Source organism: Phlebotomus papatasi, chromosome 3, assembly GCF_024763615.1.
Source record: "Phlebotomus papatasi isolate M1 chromosome 3, Ppap_2.1, whole genome shotgun sequence".
NCBI lineage: Eukaryota > Metazoa > Arthropoda > Insecta > Diptera > Psychodidae > Phlebotomus > Phlebotomus papatasi.
In genome coordinates this window covers 83,136,964-83,157,316 of record NC_077224.1, presented here as the reverse complement: position 1 = coordinate 83,157,316, position 20,353 = coordinate 83,136,964, and the positions used below count along the sequence as shown (strand labels likewise).

Sequence of the window (20,353 nt, the reverse complement as noted above, 5' to 3'; positions counted from 1 at the left end):
CATTCAAGACTCAGGAGAAATATAGTTTCAAGAACCTAATTTTGCATTAAATGATTTTTAAATGATTTTAATAAAGGATTGACGAATGATTTCTCAATTTTATCACTAAAATAATCAGAAGAGCGCGCAAAATTTGAATTTTAGGTAAAATGTTTGCCATGATTTTAGTGACGCTGCTTTTCAGTCAGAAGTCGAATGTTGTTAAAATGATGAAAAATCCATTGAAAAATATGTTCGGTGTGCAGTGCTTTAGATTTTTGCTATTTTAGTCACTCATTCTAAATTTTGTAGTGCTTTTTTGAGAATTATTTACATTTTCAATACCTTCTTTTAATTAAGAGTTGTGGTGAATGCCCAAAATAACTTCAATGGGTGAGAAAATGAGGTATTTTTTGGTGCCCCAGAAAGTGTTTGGTGGTACCCCGGGTGGTTGGAAAAAAAAACGAAAAATGCATGGTGACACAATTTTCCTTTTCACAGAAAATTGAATTGCTTCATATCATCCTTGTATACATTAATATGCAGCCTATACCTAAGGCTATTACATTTGGTAAGCAACATTTTTCTAAAATTCACAGTTTTCCTAGGAAATTCAGTCAAAATCGCATCTTTCAAAAGTGTTTGGTGGTACCCCAGTTTCCCCTATATTCCAAAATCGCAAAAATGAAGTTACGACAAATGTTGATTTAACTGGCGAGTTCCATATCACATAGTCCGTTAACATTCTCTATTTAAATTCACTGTTCGAAATTTCATCGACCACCATCGAAATCAGCTGGCCCGGAAAAATCAAAACAAAAGAATTTTTACTCATAAAATTCTTGTGAAAACTTTTGAAATATATTTAAAATGAGTCTAGGCATTAGTGAAATTAAAGTTTAGTATAAAATACATACATGCGAATAATGTGAACTACATTGTTTTTAGTAACTGAAAATATTTCCCGCCGTGGAAATTTTACTTACACTAGATGGCGCTGTTCTCAGTGAGTGATCTAATCGAAAGCAATGAAGGTGTCATATTCACTTCTCAATTGCTTCTTTGAAAATCGATGGAAAGAGCAAAAGCCTAGTCTGTTCGCTGTGTTTGTCTTCTCACCCGTGGTGGAGCAATTCCTGCTAAGCTAAGGGATAGAGTTTGTCCACCGCAGTGCCTTTTAGGCACCCTGTTAGTATACGGGCGGTATCGTCAACTTGTTTGGCGTGCGCAGACCTCTCCCATACTTCAGCTGCGTACTCAGCTACAGAAAATGATAGCGCAAGAGCAGACGTACGCATCAGTTTCGGCTGAGTTCCCCACTGAGCGTTAACAAGTTTTCGCAGTAAGTTATTTCTTGTTTTTAACATTACTGCAGTGGGTTTTGTATGTGAGAGTTCTATCGAGAGTGACACCAAGATAATTGGGCGTGAAATTGTGCTTCAGAGAATCTCCTTCCCATCTTACATTCAAGCGAGTCTTGATCCACTTGTGACGTAGATGAAAACAACTTACCTTTGTTTTAGAGGGATTTGGCATTAGTTGGTTCTCCTTGTAGTATTTACAAAATTCCACAAATTAAGTGTCAAGCTGAGTCTCCACGTCTTGAAACGTGTTTGCCTTAACAGCTAGAGCCAAGTCATCCGTGTACAAGAAGGCCTTGGATGGAGACGGCAGTGGCTGATCATCTGTGTCAATATTAAACAAGGTGGGAGCTAGAACACTACCTTGCGGTAGCCCATTTTTTGCAGTCTCCATCTTCTTTTCCGACCACGGAACTCAACAAAGAATCTGTAATTCTCTAAGAGAACCCCAATCATCCTTGCGAGGCCGTAGTCATTTGTAAGATTGTAGATCTTGGAAAGGTGAATTCTGTGGTTTACTGTGTCAAAGGCTGCCGAGAGATCAACGAAGGCAACACCTGTGATTTTGCCTTCCTCGATGTATTGAGTGAGGTTCAGTACTTGACCAGACCTGGATTTCCCTAAGCGGTATCTAGTTTGCTCTCTGATCAGCTTATCCTCTACGGCGGGTGCAAGCCTTCGCAGCAGCATACTTTGAAACACTTTGAAAAGGTGACCTAAGAGAAAGATAGGGCGATAACTTCCCGGATCATTGATCTCCTTTCCGGGTTTCGGGTTTGCCACCACATGGGCTTTCCGCCACTCTTTCGGAATTTTGCGATGACACAAGGAATAGTTAAAAAGTCTGAGGATCCAGTCAACAGTGACGGGTTCAAAGTTTTTTAATTGTTCAGCGAACAGGCCGTCAATACCTGCCGATTTGCCAATAATAATAATAATAACTTTCCTGTCAACAGTTCTTCGATAAAACCCATTAAAGTCCAGCAAAATTAAATCGAAAAATCGATGCGATGCCGATAAAATTTTCGATGAGTCGATGGGTTCTATTCAAGGTACGACGCCATCTGTTGGTAGATTCTAGTTACGATGAGTAAAAAAGTATTAAAATATTTCTAACTCATCAAAAAAAAAGGGAAAAAGGCATTTAAAATTGCGGTATCTAATTTTTTATTTCAAAATACTCTCTAAAGAAAGGGTATACACATACAATAATCTCTGCAATATAATTTCTGTTTTAGAGATGTTATGATAAAAGATTATAAAATGTTCTTCATGCATGCTCATAATTTATAAATTGTAGTTTTTTTTATTCTGTAAAGATTTTATTTTATTCCCATAATATTGTCACTATAAGAAATTATATACATTGGGAGCTCTGCTTTCGCATCTCTCACTGATCGAGATTCTCCGTGAGTTCCTCCAGTTCAGCTGCCCTTTGATTGCAGACCTCCGGCAGTGGATTAAAATCCGCTTCATCTTCAAAATTGCTAGTCAGGGTTTCGAGTTCTGGTGCCTCTGTAAAATCATCCAGAGCAATCACCTCGGAAATTGCCGGATCGGGAATATCTCTTAGGGGCATGGGATCCAAAATGTCATAGGACAATTTTGGCAGATTCAATTCAGGGCTACTTTTACCACCTGTGTCATCTTCAAAGACATTCCCTGGCTGCGAAGCATTTTCTGTCATTTCGGAGCTATTTTGATCGTCTGCAGCGCCATCTTGGGGAGTTTTTGCTGACGGCGACGGTATGCCCTCTTGCGGCTTATTTATCTTGAATTGCATACCATCAATTCGCGATAGGAAAAGTTTGAGGTCGCCATCTGGATTATTGGGTGTCCTCATGTGCCTCCGGCGGCGTCTAGCTCTCCTTCCACCGCAATTGACGATCTTATGGACAGTCTTCTCGTGATACTTGAGATTTCCACTCGAACGATACTCAGCCGAGCACCTTCGACACTTGTACGGTCGAGCACCGCTGTGAGTATAAGAATGATAGACATAACCTCCTTTTGTGGGGAAAATCTTGTCGCATTCGGAACACTTGTAGCCCCCATCGACAAATTCAAGCTTTACTTCTGGCAAATCAAATTCCTCCTCTCCATCTACCGTATACGGTGGCGTTTTGTCATTCTGGAAGCGCATCCTGTGTGCCCTACGCTGATGCTGACGCATATACCCAACTGTTCGGAAGGTTTTCTTGCAAATTGTACACTCAGGAATCGTATCTAGTTGCACAGTGTCGCTGTTTTCTTCCCCTTCCACCGTTTGACCATCTTCCTTTTCAGTCTTCAGCAGCCCCTTGGCCGCCATGTAAGTCTGCCTGTCTAAATGTCCATCTCTCTCATGGTATTTCTGATGCAGATTGAGGTTAGTCATTGAACGGAAGCGTTTATCGCAAATCAGACACTTATAGGGCTTTTCCCCTGTGTGGATCATACAGTGATACATAAGAGCTGGCCTACTCTTGAATCCCTGATCGCATTTTTTGCACTTCAAATGAACCATATCAGCTAGGGTCTTCCATGCCACCAATTGACTTTGAAAGGAATCCCCAACAAATTCACCCTGAACATCATACCTGGACCTTCGACCCGGACGTGGCCTAAACACTCCACATTGATGCTTTCTCAAATTAGCCTGAGAGCGGAAGCCATAGTTGCATGTGTGGCACCGGAAGGGTTTCTCTCCCGTATGCACCATCACATGATACGTACTAGCTTGAACACTACGGAAGATCCTCTGACACAGAACACACTGAAACTGCTGCGATCCATCCTCCAAATCCGGAAGCCTCTTTATCAACACCTTCGACGATTCCCCATCATTTGGCTTTTCTTTCGCCCTAACTTCATCACCCTCAATCCCAGGTTCCTTCTTAATCTTAACCTCTTCTTCCCTGGCATCCTTTATAAAAATCGGAAATTTCCTCGGACGACCTCTTTTCCTCTCCTCACCCTCCACCTTTATTTCTTCCGGTCTCCTAGCACCCTCCTCCTCCCCCTTACCCTCAGTGTGCGTCAGAAGATTGTGAAATTGGAACCTATTGAGATTCCTGAAGCTTAAATTGCACTGCAAACATCGGAAAATCCGATTTTTCATATGCAATGCCATATGATACGGCAATCCTTGACGACTCTTGAATTCCTTCCCACAAACCCTACACTCAAAGTATCCCCGACCATTTGGTGTATAGTCCAAATCCATATCATTGAGATTCACCCCACAAACCTCATTGTTCACCCTCGGACGTCCACGGCGTTTTATCACATTCCTCTCGTGATAGTTCTCATGGACTTTGTAGTAATTGAAACTACGAAATTGTTTGCCACAGTACTGACACTCATAGGGCTTCTCTCCTGTGTGAATCATCATGTGATAGTCAAATCCTGGCTTAGATTTCAGAACTTTCTGGCAAATTTGACATTTCAGAGGATCATCATCTGAATCACCTTTTTCCACACTCTGAAAAACAAAGTTTGTACAAGTTTGTAAAGGATATAGTAGAATCCAGGGCCTATACAACGATGAGGTGTATGAGCGCTACCGAAAAGTATTGAAACGTTCACAAGGATGAGGACGACCCAGCCTGAAAAGTTCTTAGTAGCGGACTGCTTCGAGGAAACGAGGCCGACCCAGATAGTGGACGGAACAATAGACCTCTCGTTATTTTTACTCTTTAATTCTTCACGACGTTTCGATGATAAATATCCTCTTCATCAGGTATCGAATTAGAGGAAAATATCACGTACAGGTGGGAAATTTAACTGTTGCACTTCACTTAGTCTTTAGGGAATCAGTGACGCAATAGGCAAGACCGTTGGCTCTTGAGCGGAAAGATTCCCCGGCTCGAATTACTGTTGTAAGTTCGAGTCCCGCTCGGTGCAAAGATCAGAAAGTCTGATTTAGACAATTTTCACATGTAACAATAACGTAATATAATGCACCGCCTTCGCCTAACACTCCGGGAGCATGGAAGAAGCATTCACATCAAGGGAAGGCGCTCCTGGGCGGTCTACAATGGACTTCGCAGATTCTTCCAACACGGGATCAACAACAATTATTATTAATCGTATCGAGACACTTTATTTGGTATTACAATGTAATCGTTACAAGGTGCCTTGCGTCGGAAGAAGCATTCACTACGGGGAAGGCGTTCCTGGGAATTTTTCCTCCAATTCGAAACGAAGAGGGCAACATTCAGAAGTATTAAGGAGTAAAAAATCAAGAGAGGTCTATTTTTCCGTCGGCGCGTAACAGGCAACGGGTTCTGAGTCAGGTCAAGAGCAGTAATTGGTTGTAAAGCTGCTGTTTATGAGAAACAGGTTCAAAGGAACGTATAAATCTATACGTTCTATCTATAAATATAATCTATCTATAAATATACTTTGGATCGACGGTCTAAATGAGCGGTAATACGACACATAGCCCCTTCCCCGGTAGACTCCCGTACAGTCAAGTGAGTAATACAAGATTGGGTAACCAACCCTAGTGGAAAGTCACGAACCTGAGGCTAACGAACAAGGGATCTGGTCCTTCTAGAGAGGGTTGGCCGAGGGATTAACAACCCCACCCGTAAAAGCAAATTACAAAAACTCACAAAGAGCCTCCAATAGAACGGATTTTACAGCAGCGACTTATGCTACGTTTTGGAGAGAACTGACGGAGTCGCCAGAACTGGAGGCCTTGTTCCTTAATTGGACGTAGCGTCCCCCTAGTTGGATCAGTAACACGACTATACACATTTGCTTCGCATCTGCATTCCTCGGTACGCAGCGATGTATCGATTGCAATGAATGTAGATAGAAAGGAAATGTGGATAGTCAAGCTTCTTCAACATGCGTTACATGATTCTCGTAGTCGCATTCAGCAGATCGTCGGTTAGATCAACAACTTGGCTATCTGTATTTCCATTGTGTCTGCTGCATTCATCGCAAACGCAATGTAGCGATGCGTTGTTTACGATGAATGCAGATCGCTGGGTTGTTTATCCAACCGACGGCGACGTTCAGATGATTGCGTTTACAGGATTCCTGTAGCGAAATTGAAAGCAAACCAGTTCTCTGCATTTCCTTTGTATCTGCATTCGTCGCAATCGACACATCATTACGTAGTGTTTGCGACGGATGCAGATGCTAAGGAAATGCAGATAGCTGCCGACGGACAACGATCAGCTGGTTGCGTTTACAGGATTCCAGTAACGATAGTTGAAGCAATCCAGCTATCTGGATTTCCTTAGTATCTGCATTCGTCGCAAACGACGCATCGCTGCTTAGCGCCTCCGATTAATGCAAATGCAAAAGAGAAACAGATAGCTATGTTGCTGATCCAACTGACGACGATCAGTTGATTGCGTTTACACGATTCCAGTAACGATAGTCGAAGCAATCCAGTTATCTGGATTACCTTAGTATATGCATTCTTCGCAATTGACGCATCGCTGCGTAACGTTTGCAACGAATGCAGATGCTAAGGAAATGCAGATAGCTGATCAAACCGACGATCGGCTGATTCCAGTTACAGGGATCCTGTAACGAAAGTCGAAGCAACTCAGCTATCTGCGTTTTCTTAGTACCTGAATTCGTCGCGAACGACACATTGCTGCGTAACGATGAATGCCAAGGATATGCAGATAGCCTGGTTCCTGATCCAACCAATGATCTGCTAAATGCGTTTACAAGATTCCCGTAACGAAATGGGAAGTAACCTGTTATCTACATTTCCTCAGTATCTGTATTCTTCGAAAACGACGCACCGCTGCGTAGCGTTTGCAACGAATGCAGCTGCTAAGGAAATGTAGATAGCTGGATTGTTGATCAAACCGACGATTGGCTGATTGCAGTTACAGGGATCCAGTAACGATAGTCGAAGCAATCCTCTATCTACATTTCCTTAGTATCTGTATTCTTCGCAAACTACGCATCGCTCCGTAGCGTTTGCGTTGAATACAGATGCAGAGGAAATACAGATAGCCAGGTTGCTGATCCAACTAATTATCAGCTGATTGCGTTTACAGGATTCTCGTCACGACATCCGAAGCAATCCACTATATACATTTCTTTAGTATCTGTATTCTTCGCGAACTACGCATCGCTCCGTAGCATTTGCATTGAATACAGATGCAAAGGAAATACAGATAGCCAGGTTGCTGATCCAACTAACTATCGGCTGATTGCGTTTACAGGATTCTCGTCACGACATTCGAAGCAATCCTCTATCTACATTTCCTTAGTATTTGCTTTCCTCACAATCGACGCACCGTTGCGTAGCGTTTGCGTTGAATACAGACGCAAAGTTAATACAGATAGCTAGCTATCTGGATTTCCTTCGTATCTGCATCGTCGTAAACAACACACCGCTGCGCAGCGCCTCCGATGAAGCAGATGCAAAAAGAATACAGATACCAAGGTTGCTGATTTAACTGACGACGATCAGTTGATTGCGTTTACAGGATTCCTCTAACGAAAGTCGGAGTAACCCGTTATCTGTATTTCTTTTGTACTTGTATTCATTGTAAAGGACGCACCGCTGCGTAGCGTTTCCGATGAATGCAGATGCAAAGGAAATACAGATAGCCGGGTTGTTGATCCAACCGATCGACGCCGGTTACTGATCCAACCGACCGACCCATGTCATTTTGAGAGAAGACTCCTACTAGTCTTCCACGACGCAAGTTTCTCTGAACGTTCTTCTCTTCTTCTCTGACACAAGCGACCTTCCAGGCTTCTGTCGTCAACTCCTTCACATCAAACACCTCCCGTTTCAAATTCTACTGCAAACACTACAAAAAAAAGTGAAGGACAACTCACCTGTTGTTCCATCTCGCCCGGAACGATGACATTGTCCTCATGACCAAGTACAAATTCATCCTTGACTTCAGGCTTTAGTTGTTCTTCTGTATGATTGTATTTCTTGTGTAGGACGAGACTGTGATTGGACCTGAAGGATCTGTCGCAAATTAGACAATTAAAAACTTGTGGTTCCTCTTCTACTTCTTCTTCGTCATTCATCTCATCGGTATCCATGTTGATCATTTCTTCCTTCACCTCCTGCCCACCAATTTTGGGCATCATCGAACTACTTGGAACCCTTACACCGGGATGCCTTGCTTTGTAGTGCTTCTTGAGTCTCATCCTTGTTGTGAAGGTCTTATCGCATTCTTCGCATTTGTTCGTACGCTCATGAGTGGCTGAATGATAGGTGAGAGCAGCTCGACTCTTGAACTTCTTCGGACAGAGGTCACACACAAAAAATCTCTCACCACCGATAAAGATCTCATCATTGGGTTTCTTGCGACTGATATAGGGTCGTTTGGGTGGGGAAATTGTTTGGGAATCATCTTCTTCAATCATTACTTCTGGTTCCATCATGACAACCGAACAGAAATCACTGACTGACGGTTGTAGATCTTCATCGCTATCGAGAGTTATTTCTGGAGTCATATCCATTGGATGTCCTTCCATTGGCGTTACATCCATCGGCGGTACATCCATCGGGGGGACATCTATCGAAGATACATCCATCGGTGGATCATCTATGTCATCGTCATACCCATTGGCATGTTTCCTCTGATGTATCTTCAAACTAGCCAGAGATCGGAAGCCCCTTTCGCAGATTTCACAGACAAAAGGAGTTTCTCCCGTATGAACGAGCATATGATACGGAATAGCTTGCTTGGACTTGAATCTTTTCTTACAAATCCTACAGCTAAACCTCCTTTCGTCCGAACTATCTTCATCTTCAGTGAACAACTCCGATTCCTTGATACCATCGAAGATCTTCTCAACAACTCCCGCCTGTTCTGCCAGGCTGTCATTCAAGTGTTTCTTCTTGTGGATCTTTATGCCCACCAACGAACTGAATCCCTTCCCACAGATATTGCATTTAAACTCCCCATCTCGACCATGCCACAGTTCATGTTGCTTCAGAATTATTCGATTTGGTTGCTCTTCATCGCACATGGCGCACTTCAAATTTCCCCCATCTGGATCCATTCCCATAAACCTCAGTGCCGGATCTTCCTCATCCAGTCTCAGTTGTCGCTTCCCCTCCACCAGGAGGTCCATCCCATTGTTCGTAACCTCAAATTTCGGAAGCCTCGGCACTTGAGGTATAACCGAAATACTATTTGACATTTGCTGCATCATCATCGGCAGAGGTTCCTTCCTCTCCTGATGACTCTGCTCATGCACATGGAGATTATGCATATTCCTAAAGTACTTTCCACACCGACAATTGTACGGTCTCTCACCACGATGCAATTGCGTGTGGTAGTCAAAGACCTTCTTCTCCCGGAACCTCTTTTTACACACCAAACACTCAAATGGCCGTATCTCACCCATTTGAATGGGATAGTTTGCCATCTCCTCCAACCTCATCAATTCCATCTCATCCGAATCACTCCTATTCCTCTCCGGCACCACTTTATGTAGTGTCACAAAGGGTGTCAGAGCCCCAATCATTCCATTTGCATGAATCTTCTGATAGTGAGCATCACGACCAAGGGCCGTTGTAAACATTTCAGGACAGTCTCGACATTTGTATGGCATATTTGTATAGTGGAGCAACATATGAGTATTGTATTCTTCTATTTTGTAAATGAGAGTGTCACACACCGGACACTGCCATCCACTAGTCTCATACTTTGTCTGATAAGCCTCCATTTGGCTAATGGATGACGTGAAGACAGTATCGAAAATTTGATCTTTAGGAGGTTGAGGCTTTAAATGGCCCATTTCATGGTGTTTGAGATTTTCTGGTGAACGAAATCGCCGGCCACAGAGGGCGCAAGCAAACGGTTTTTCCGCTAAAAAAAACGAAAAGAAATAGTTCCGTTCAGCAGTTGCTCTCAAATCTGGTTTGAGGAAAAGGGTGATCTTGGAAAGACAAAATTGTCTCTACGAGTAATTTTGTTTACGTGTGGAACGTGAGTGGGTGAAAGCTTGTTCCACAGGGCCATATTTCTTCATTTCATCTCCTCACTTTTTCAAAAATCATACCGTCCCTAGATCCTTGATCGCAGGAGTAATGATGACTTTAAAAAAAACGGGGAGATGTGGAACAATGCGGCGCTGGGTATGGAACGTGAGTGGATTAAAGCTTGTTCCACAGGGACACATTTCTTCATTGCATCTCCTCATCTGTTTAAAAGTCATTTGGTCCGTAGATTCTTTATCGTAGGAGTGACAATGACTTTCAAAAAACGGGGAAATGTGGAACAATGCGGCCCTGCGTATGGAACGAGTGTGGAACGAAGCATTCGAGGACTGTTGCAGGTTCGCAACATATCGTTGTGAATCTGTTTTAAGGCATACTCTGTTTAAGGGATGTTGCCCGGCGATCTTTAGGCGATGGAGTGCCGCGCATACGTGAATTTTAAAATTAACTCTATACTTCATGTGAATAACACATACTCGCATGAGAAGTAAAAATATATTTCTTGAACCGTTGAAACCGATCTTCGCATTTTTTAAAGTTCATTTGTAAGCTTTCTCTTTTCAAGAACTAATACTTCTGAAGTATCGTTAATGTTCGAAAAATTCAAACAGAATTTCGAACATTCTCGAATTTCGAAAATTCGTGGAAGGTCCTAAATTTTATTTAAAAAAAAAAACATTTAAAAGTTGTTAAAGAAGTTACACTGTGATTACGAATGGATTTAAAATCATGGGACAAGATTATTTTATGAGTCTTGTTGTGATTTTCTCTACAACAAAATGCAGACCACCCCAATGTTAACCGAAATTCAAACATTAAATACTTTAGCTGTAAAAAAATAACGTGTAATTTGCAAATTACCACATAAAAATTTGTAAATTTTAATTTTTACCACTATTAAAATGGTAAATTTTGTGTAAAAAGTAATTTGTGTAAAAATTTTCAGCGTGTAATTCAAAAATGTAATTTTTATCATTATTCAAGGTGGCTCGTGGGATTTTCCGTTCGAATTTCGAAGTTTTTAGGGTTCAAGAACTCTAGCGTTTTAGCGTTTCAGAAATTTAGTGCTCACAGCTGGCTTTTGCAACATACGAAAAACTATCGCGAAAGTCAAAGAAAACATTTCGAATTCTTGATAGTTCCGCAAGGTGGCTCGTAGGATTTTCTGTTCGAATTTCGAACAGTTCAGGGTTTTAGAACCCTAGCGTTTTAGTATTTCAGAAATTTACTGCTCACAATTGGAGTTTGCAATATTCGAAAATCGATCGCAAAAGACAAAAGAGACATTTTGAATTCTTGATAATTCCTCAAGGTGGCTCGTAGGATTTTCTGTTCGAATTTCAAAGTGCCTAGGGTCCTAAAACCCTAGCGTTTTAACGTTTCAGATATTTTGTGCTTACGGCTGGCGTTTGCAGGATTCAAAAATCGAATGCAAAAGCCAAAGAGCACATTTTGAATTCTTGATAGTTCCGCAAGGTGGCTCGTACACTGAGAAAAAATAGGGTGCGATTAACTTTTTTTTCAGAACTTTAACACCTTTTAGGTGTAAAAATATATCAACATTTTTTAATGTTAATTTTACTCCTTTTTAAGGATAAAATTAACATGAAAAAGGGTTACTTTAACCCCTAATACACCTAAAAAGCATAATATTTACACCGATTTCGGATCAATACTGCAGGGTAAAATTAACATTTCCGGAATGTTATTTTAACTTTTTCGGATTTCTCTCAGTGTAGGATTTTCTGTTCGAATTTCGAAGTGTCTAGGGTCCTAAAACCCTAGCGTCTTAGCGTGTCAGAAATCTAGTGCTCACAGCTGGCGTTTGCAAGATTCAAAAACCGATCGGAAAAGTCAAAGAAGAAATTTTGAATTCTTGATAGTTCCGCAGTGGCTTGTGGGATTTTCTTTTCGAATTTCGAAGTGTCTAGGGTTCTAGAATCTTAGCGGTTTAGCGTTTCAGACATTTTGCGCTTGCAGCTGGCGTTTTCGAGATTCGAAAATCGATCGCAAAAGTCAAAGGAGACATTTTGAATTCTTGATAATTCCACGAGGTGGCTCGTGGGATTTTCTATTCGAATTTCGAAGTATTTAGGGTTCTAGAACCCTAGCGTTTTAGTGTTTCAGAAATCTAGTGCTCACAGCTGGCGTTTGCAAGACTCGAAAATCGATCGGAAAAGTGAAAGGGGATATTTTGAATTCTTGATAATTCCGCCTTGGTAATTTTCTTGAATAACCCTAGACACTTCGAAATTCGAACTGAAAAATCCCACGATAGCCACCTTGCAGAACTATCAAGAAGTCAAAATGTCTTCTTTGGCTTCAGCGATCGATTTTCGAATCTTGCAAACGCCAGCTGTGAGCACTAGGTTTCTGAAACGCTGAAATTACAAAATCATAAGCTAAGACACTCACCAAATACGTGTCCTGAATGAATTAATATAAATTTCGTTTTAAACTCTTCCGGAAATCCTCCCTTCATTTACAATCTGAATGTAATTTTCATTTGGAATAATTTGTTCTTCAACATTTTCACTTTGGGAAAAATAATTATAAAAATGGTGCGTGTCTCGGCTTAATAAAATTTCCTGGTCACCCTGAAATTTGTATTTATCTGGGTTCCCTAAGTTACTCGCTTTGTCTAATTTTCGTTCTCCTGGAACTACTCAAAATTAAGTCATTGCATTAAGTACTTAATTAAGTGCTTAGTAAGTACTTAATGCAGTAGCCGGGTCTTTTATGTTTCGATGCAACACATTTTACATTTTAATTAATTTTTTTTTCTTTTCAAAAGTCTTTTCATTTAATAAAAATTCAATTTTGGAAAGTTTTTCTTCACTCTTGTATTATCTCTTCAATTTTGCTGTAACGTTTTTTTTCTGTAAACAATTTTTGATTGATTGATTGATTGAAATTAATTAACTCACCTGAAAAAAAATGTAAATAAAAGCAGGAAAGAAATATTTACCTTTTGAGGAACTTGTGCTGGGCTCTGATGGTGCTACTGTCTCCTCGACAATTAGCACATCATCATCCGAATCCACTGGCTCCTCATTGAGCTTTTTGTGGTTGGCCGAATTGATGTGAATGCGCCACTCTTGGCGATTGGTGAAGGTCTTTCGGCATGGCTTGCAGTTGTACTTGATATTGACCCCCTTGGTCAAATCCCCATGACGCTGCTGCTTGTGCCCAGCCAAATTCTCTTGCGTCCGGAAGGCTCTGTCGCACATGTCACACTTGTAAGGCTTCAGGAGTTCATCCAACTCCACAACACCCCCCACCACAGACTGAGGGATTATCTGTAGATTTGTACCATTATTGAAGTTCACCACATCCTGAGCCTTGGGCCCAGCTGCTGGTGGCTGAGGCTCCCTGGGAATCAGGGTCAAATTGGGCAAGGGTGGTGTGAAACTCTGGCGCATCGTTCGATAATCCATTGCTGAATTCTCATCACCACAGTCACTTATAGTTACTTCAGGTGGCACTTTGGACAATATACTCATACAATTCTCTAGCGGTGTGCTGACATTTTGGGCGCGACCTACAAAGATAAGGCCGGGAAAAAAACCTCATTGAAAATTCCTAACTATTCAATAGTTAATTTTTTTTAACTAGAAACGAAAAAAAACCTCCGCAATTATTGCCTAAGAAACGTTAGTTTTACTTGAAAATTATACAGAATCGACTGAATTCATTTAAATCTGAAATATTTATTGAAATATTACACCTTTGATGCATAAATATTAAACCCAAAAATCCACGGAAATTGTTTTTGAAATGTACTAAAATTCGTGAATTTCACTAAACCTTTGTTAAAAACTAACATACAAAAAAAAATAATTGAGATATTACATTGACAAAACACCCAGCATTCAATTTTGACATTTAGCACAGAAATGTACTAAAAAAAATACTAATCCTTAACAATCCAAATAATATATGATGATATTCCTGAATATATTTTTGATCCATTTAATTTTATCCTGCACAAAGAATAAAATTCATTTGCAGATAATTATTTTTAGTACAAGACAAAAATGGGGTAGACAAGAAAAAAATGACGGACGTTTTTCTGTAAATTAATTCAAACTTATCAATCCATATACAACATTTTGTACATATTTTGTAGAAAAATTGCAAAAACAAGTGTCTATTAACCTTAATCCAAGATGTACTAAATTTTGTTTAATATGATACAATTTAATTCTGAATACCATGATCAAATTTATTTGATAATATTTATTTAAATTGAATTCAACATTGAGAGAAATCCGAAAAAGTTATAATAACATTCCGGAAATGTTAATTTTACCCTGCAGTATTGATCCGAAATCGGTGTAAATATTATGCTGTTTAGGTGTATTAGGGGTAAAAGTTACCCTTTTAATGTTAATTTTACCCTTAAAAAGGTGTAAAATTAACATTAAAAAATGTTGATATGTTTTTACACCTGAAAAGTTACGAGGAAAAAAGTTAATCGCACCCCCGTTTTTTCTCAGTGATTAAAAACTTTGTTGATTTTGCATTTAGACCATTTAGATAGACCTTGTTCTATTGCTTGTATAAATAAATTTGTTCTAAATGTTACTTAAATATATCAAAATTCAATGTTGATTTTTAATAAAAATTTTTATTAAAATAAAAATACCAACATTTAATAAATAGAATAGAATTCTATAGAATTCTAATTTTTCATGATGTACTAAATTTTATGAATTGTGCTAATATTTAATAGTGATTTTTAAGAAAACATAAATAAAAACACGAAAATTATATAAATGGAATAGAATTGAATTCCTTGTACATTTCGCAAATTTTGGGCAAAAGATGTACTAAATTTGATTTAATGTGTTTTAATTTAATATTGAATTCTATAGGAAAATTAATTAATTAATAAAATGAAAATACTGAATTTATTGAAACTGAATTGAATTAATAAATTCTTTGTCCATTGTGTAAATTTTGGACCAAAGGTGTACTAAATTTTATAAAATGTGTCCAAAATTAATATTAAATCAATTAAATCTTTGAGGGAAATTTATTTTTACAAAACTTGACTATTTTGTCAATTTTGTTCTAATTTATGCACTAATTTTTATTTTAAATTTACAAGAAAATATTTTAAATATTAATATTAAAAGCATCTAAAATTCCTCACAATTGAATTGGGTCTAATAAAAACTTTGTAAATTTAGTAAATGTTGGACTAAAACTGTATTAAAATATATTAAATGTATTCAGAATTAACAATAAATATTTTAACCAAATTTTTGTTGTTTTAATAAAAGATATTAAAATTTCTGAAATTGAATTGAAGAAATACTACTTATTTTGTAAATGTACTAAAACTGTACTAACATTTATTAAATGTACTCAGAATTAACAAGAAATCTTTTAAGCAATTTTTTATTGTTTTAATAAAAAAAATATTAAAATTTCTAAAATTGATTTGAAGAAACACTATTTATTTTGTAAATTTTGTACTAAAACTGCATTAAAATTTATTTAATGTGTTCAGAATTAAAATAAAATCTTTTAAGCAAATTTATTTATTGTTTTAATAAAAAACGTACTAGAATTCGTTAAATTGAATTGAATAAACTTTATTTTGTGAAATTTGTACTAAAGAATGTTGTAAATTTTATTTAGGGTAAAGTAGTACAAGTTGGACAGTGGTACAAGTTGGACAATGGTACAATTTGGACAGGGCTTTTTATCTTGATAAATTTAGTACTGCATTTTTATTTGTATATTTTTAATGCTTTAGTTTTATAATTTGGTTTTTTGTTCCTAAAAATAAATTTTGTACTGTATTTATCAAGAAAAAAGCCATGTCCAACTTGTACCGGCGAATGGTCCAACTTGTAACACTAATTCCAAATTATACACTTTACCCTAATGTGTTCGAAATTGAAATACTTGAGAAAATATATGAAATATAAAAAATAATAATTTTAAATTCACTACAATTGAATTGAATTAAATAAGGTGTCAATTTAGAATATTTTGGACCAAAGCTGTACTAAAATTTATTAAATGTGTTCAGAATTAACTTTAAATCTTTTAAGCAAATTTATTTATTGTTTTAATAAAAAAAAAACACTAAAATGTATTAAATTTGAATTGAAAAAGCATTATTTATTTTGTAAATTTTGTACTAGTTATGAACTAAATTTTATTCAATGTTCAAAATTAAAATATTTAAGGGAATAAATTATATTGAAATTTTAGAAAAATCACTTTTTTATAAAATTCATTTGAATTTGCGTTTTGCAATTATTTCTGAAATTTTGGACTAACAGTGTACTAAAATTTTGTACTAAAAGCCTGAAATTTTAGTGAAATGTACTTATATCTGCAACTGAGCATTAATTAATCAAATCAACTAGCTTGTACTTTGAGTGAATAAACCTCTGCTTTGATTTGAATTTGATGAATTTCCTGTGGAGAATGTGTCTAAAAATATCTCTGGAATTTATGCTTTAAAAATAACACCATTAAATATTAAAATTTTCTCGTGAAAACAAAATAAAATAAAAAAAAAACAATGAATAAATTAAACGACGTCGATAAACCCCAGAAATTTATACACATATACTAAAAAATTGTCAGTGTAAAAGTTAATCGATAGAGTGGAAGAAAGAGATAAGATACTGTTGGAGGGAAATAAATAACTAAGTAAAAAAAAAACTATACTAACCAAGAAAAATATTTTCCAATTAGATAAAAAAGAAATAATAACACATAACATCATATATCTAATCAAAGAGTTATTGAACAAACTTAAATACTTTTTTTCTCTATTTTGCTTCGTTATAAATACACTGAAAAATTTTCTTTCAACATTTTCTCTCACTCAATTTTATTTACAACTTTTTTTTTACCATTTGCTTTTCAACTCTTTTGTGTTTCGAGAATAATTACTATTTAATGTAAGGCCCCTCTGGATTGGAGAGAAAGACGAAATGAGATGGCAGAGGGAGGGTAAAATGATTATATTTTTAGATTCTCTTCCAAGCAACATTCTTGATGTTGCTTTGCCTCTTTTATCCACTTTTTCCAAGAGCGCTATTTTATAAAAGGTTTTATGCGCTTCATAAAAAAAAAGTTATATATCTTTTCGAAATAAAAAAATAAATAAATATACAAGGCGGATTTTATTTATTCTTTATTTTTTTTATTCTTCATTTATTTATTTCTTCTTTTCTTTTTTCTTTTTTAAAGTTTATTTCACAAAAGAGAAGAGAAGAGACCTTCAGCTTTATTCCATCTTTTTTCTCTTACATTTTCACCATATTGTGCGACTTTGTAAGGCTTTTGACTTTAAATAAATGTAAATTTATTAAAAGGTCTTTGTTCTTCAATATTTTTTTTCTTTTATTTTTTTTTCAATTATTTTCTCTCTTTCCACCGTCTTCAACTGTACATTATATCTTGGCATGACGCTCAATTTTCTCTATTGCTGTACTTTGTATCTATGTGTATATATTTATAATTGAATTTACTGCGACTGTAATAACATTATATTTTGTTTTTTCATTTTATTTATTTCTCTTTCTCTTCTCTTCACCCATTTGTGAGTTTGTTATTGAAAGTTTTATACATGTACATAATGACTTATGCAAACATAACGTGACACACATACATTGAAAAAATTAAATTGAAATATTGAAAGAATAAATATATATAAAATTTAAACTGAAATGTTGAGCAAAAAAAAAACTTTTTTCTCGCATGGGAAACACATTGTATTTTTATTGCTTTTTTTCTGTGTCAATTTAAAATTCTGCGAATTACTGCATGTTTTCCGAAAAAAAACAAAATATATATATTAACTTCCAGACACATTTATCGATTTTTCGCCCTTTTCTTACACTATATATAGTTAATAATCACAAAAACCCAAGTCAACATCGTTTCTCTCAAATATTTTCTCTCTTCTCGCAGTAAATTTCTTATTTCCTTTTCTTTTTTTTTTTGAACCAAAAGAAGATTATATTTTAAAGCTGTCGAAGAGGGCAAAACTGAGTCTATTTTTCTTTTTTTTTGTCAGTCTGCGTTTAGAGATCTCTCTCTCTGGGTAAAATAAAACCGAGAATAAATATTTAAAAAGAAAGAGATAGACGTTGGCGTGGTTAGAAAACGAGGGAATTTTTTTATCTCTTCTTTTTCTTTTTTTTTGTTGTTCAAACGACTGAACAATACATTCCCTGGGTTTTAATCTACTTGGAAAGGAAATATTTCTAACGTATCTTTGTTAAAAATTTGTCAAAATGTCTAGCTTTACAAGGGAAATTATATTTTTTTAATTTTGAAAAATAGCATTTTTATTGCACCTGTTTTTTGTCACAAAATCCTAACTGAAACGTAAATCCCAAGATACAAGAGAATATCTAGAAATATTTTCATATTTCTCGGATACGATTACATGTTTCTTGAAACGTTTTCTTACATCTCTAGAAACGTAGAAACATTTTTGGTTTCAAGAAATATGTTTCGAAATTTCCAGAAACTTTGTCGTGTTTCTATGTTTGTAGAAACTTAAAAAACAAACAAGAAACACGTTTACTGAAACACATATAAAGTAGCATGGAAGCGTATTCAAGAAACGCGGAAAGGTTTCTAGAAACCTAGAAACACATTTAATGGCCTATACACACTCGAGAAATTTATGTCCATATTGAAGTAATTTCCCAACGTTTGTGTAGGAAAAACTCTTCAATATGGATATAAATTGTTCTAGTGTATAGAGGCCATAAGACACTTGAGAATGCTCTAGATATCTAGAAAAAACATACAAGAAACACGGAACCGGAAATGCTTCTAAAAGTACAGAAATACAACAGAAACACGGAAAGGTTCCTAGAAACGTATAAAAACGTTCAAGAAATACGTTTATAATTCTGAAAACACGGAAGTGTTTTTCAGAAAAATAGAAATACATTGAAGAAAATAGAAACTTTTCAAGGAAAATGGAAGCGTATTCAAAAAAAAAGTAAAAGGTTTCAAAAAAATTTAAAAAAAACATTCAATAAACACGTTTTCTGAAACACATCCAAACAGCATGGTACGAACAGGAAACGTAGAAGTATATTTAAGAAACACGACAAAGTTTCTGGAAATCTAGAAAAGCAGTTCTTGAATATCCTTCTATATTTCTTGGAATGTTTCCAGTTTACTTGCTATTTAGATGTGTTTCTGTAAATGTGTTTCTTGAATGATTTTTTTTTAAGTTTCTAAACACCTTTTGCTGTTTCTTGAATACGCTTTGTCTTTCCTTGAAACGTTTCTATTCTTCTTGAATGCATTTATCATTTATATTTTTCTAAAAAAACACTTTCGTGTTTCCAGAGATGTAAACGTGTTTTTTCAATGTTTTTCTACGTTTCTATTAACAATTTCATATTTCTCAGACATGTTACAAAATTTCTAGATTTCTTTTTGTGCTTCTTAGACATGCTTCGACTTTTCTTGAAATGTTTCCATGCTACAGTAGACTCTCTCAAATTCGGACATATGGGACCGAAATGTCAGACGAATTAGACAGAAATTCGGGCAACAAACTTCTTGAAATGCAACGATTTTTTATTAATGTGCATATATATATTGAGTTTACACACTCATATAACGTAAATTGCATGAAAATCCCTCAATAATGCAAAATCACATCAAAACTAAGATAAACCATGCCAAATTTGAGCATATTTGATTCATTTGATAATCATAATCAAACTTGAAAAATGACAACAAACTTTTTTCAAATGTAATCGCTGCCCGAATTAAAAAGTAGCCCGATCTTAAAAGAGCCGAATTTGCGAGAGTCTACTGTATTTGGATATGTTTACGTAAAGTAAACGTGTTTCTTGAATGTTTTCCTACGTTTATAAAACAGTTTCGTGTTGTTCAAATGTATTTTTAAGTTTATAGAAACCTTGCCGTCTTTTTGGACACGCTTTCATGTATATTAATGTGGTTCTTCTAGAGATGTTTCAAAATTTCTAAAAACTGTCGTTTTTTTGATATGCTTCCACGTTTCTTGAAACATTTCCATGCTTTTCGCTTGTGTTTCTATTTTTCT

General features: G+C 36.4%; 1 protein-coding gene across 1 annotated transcript in view; it reads right to left on the bottom strand.

The window, feature by feature from the left end:
• Positions 1–2,490: 2,490 nt before the first annotated feature.
• LOC129806070 (zinc finger protein 729-like) overlaps positions 2,491–20,353 on the bottom strand; it is a 28,932-nt gene continuing 11,069 nt past the window's right edge. Inside the window, exons 3-5 of the mRNA XM_055854395.1 lie at positions 13,244–13,816; positions 8,148–10,144; positions 2,491–4,803 (exon numbers count right to left, since the gene is read on the bottom strand). Of these exons, the coding sequence (XP_055710370.1) occupies positions 2,731–4,803; positions 8,148–10,144; positions 13,244–13,816 (4,643 nt within the window). The 3' untranslated portion in view covers positions 2,491–2,730. The remainder of the gene's footprint in view (positions 4,804–8,147; positions 10,145–13,243; positions 13,817–20,353) is intronic.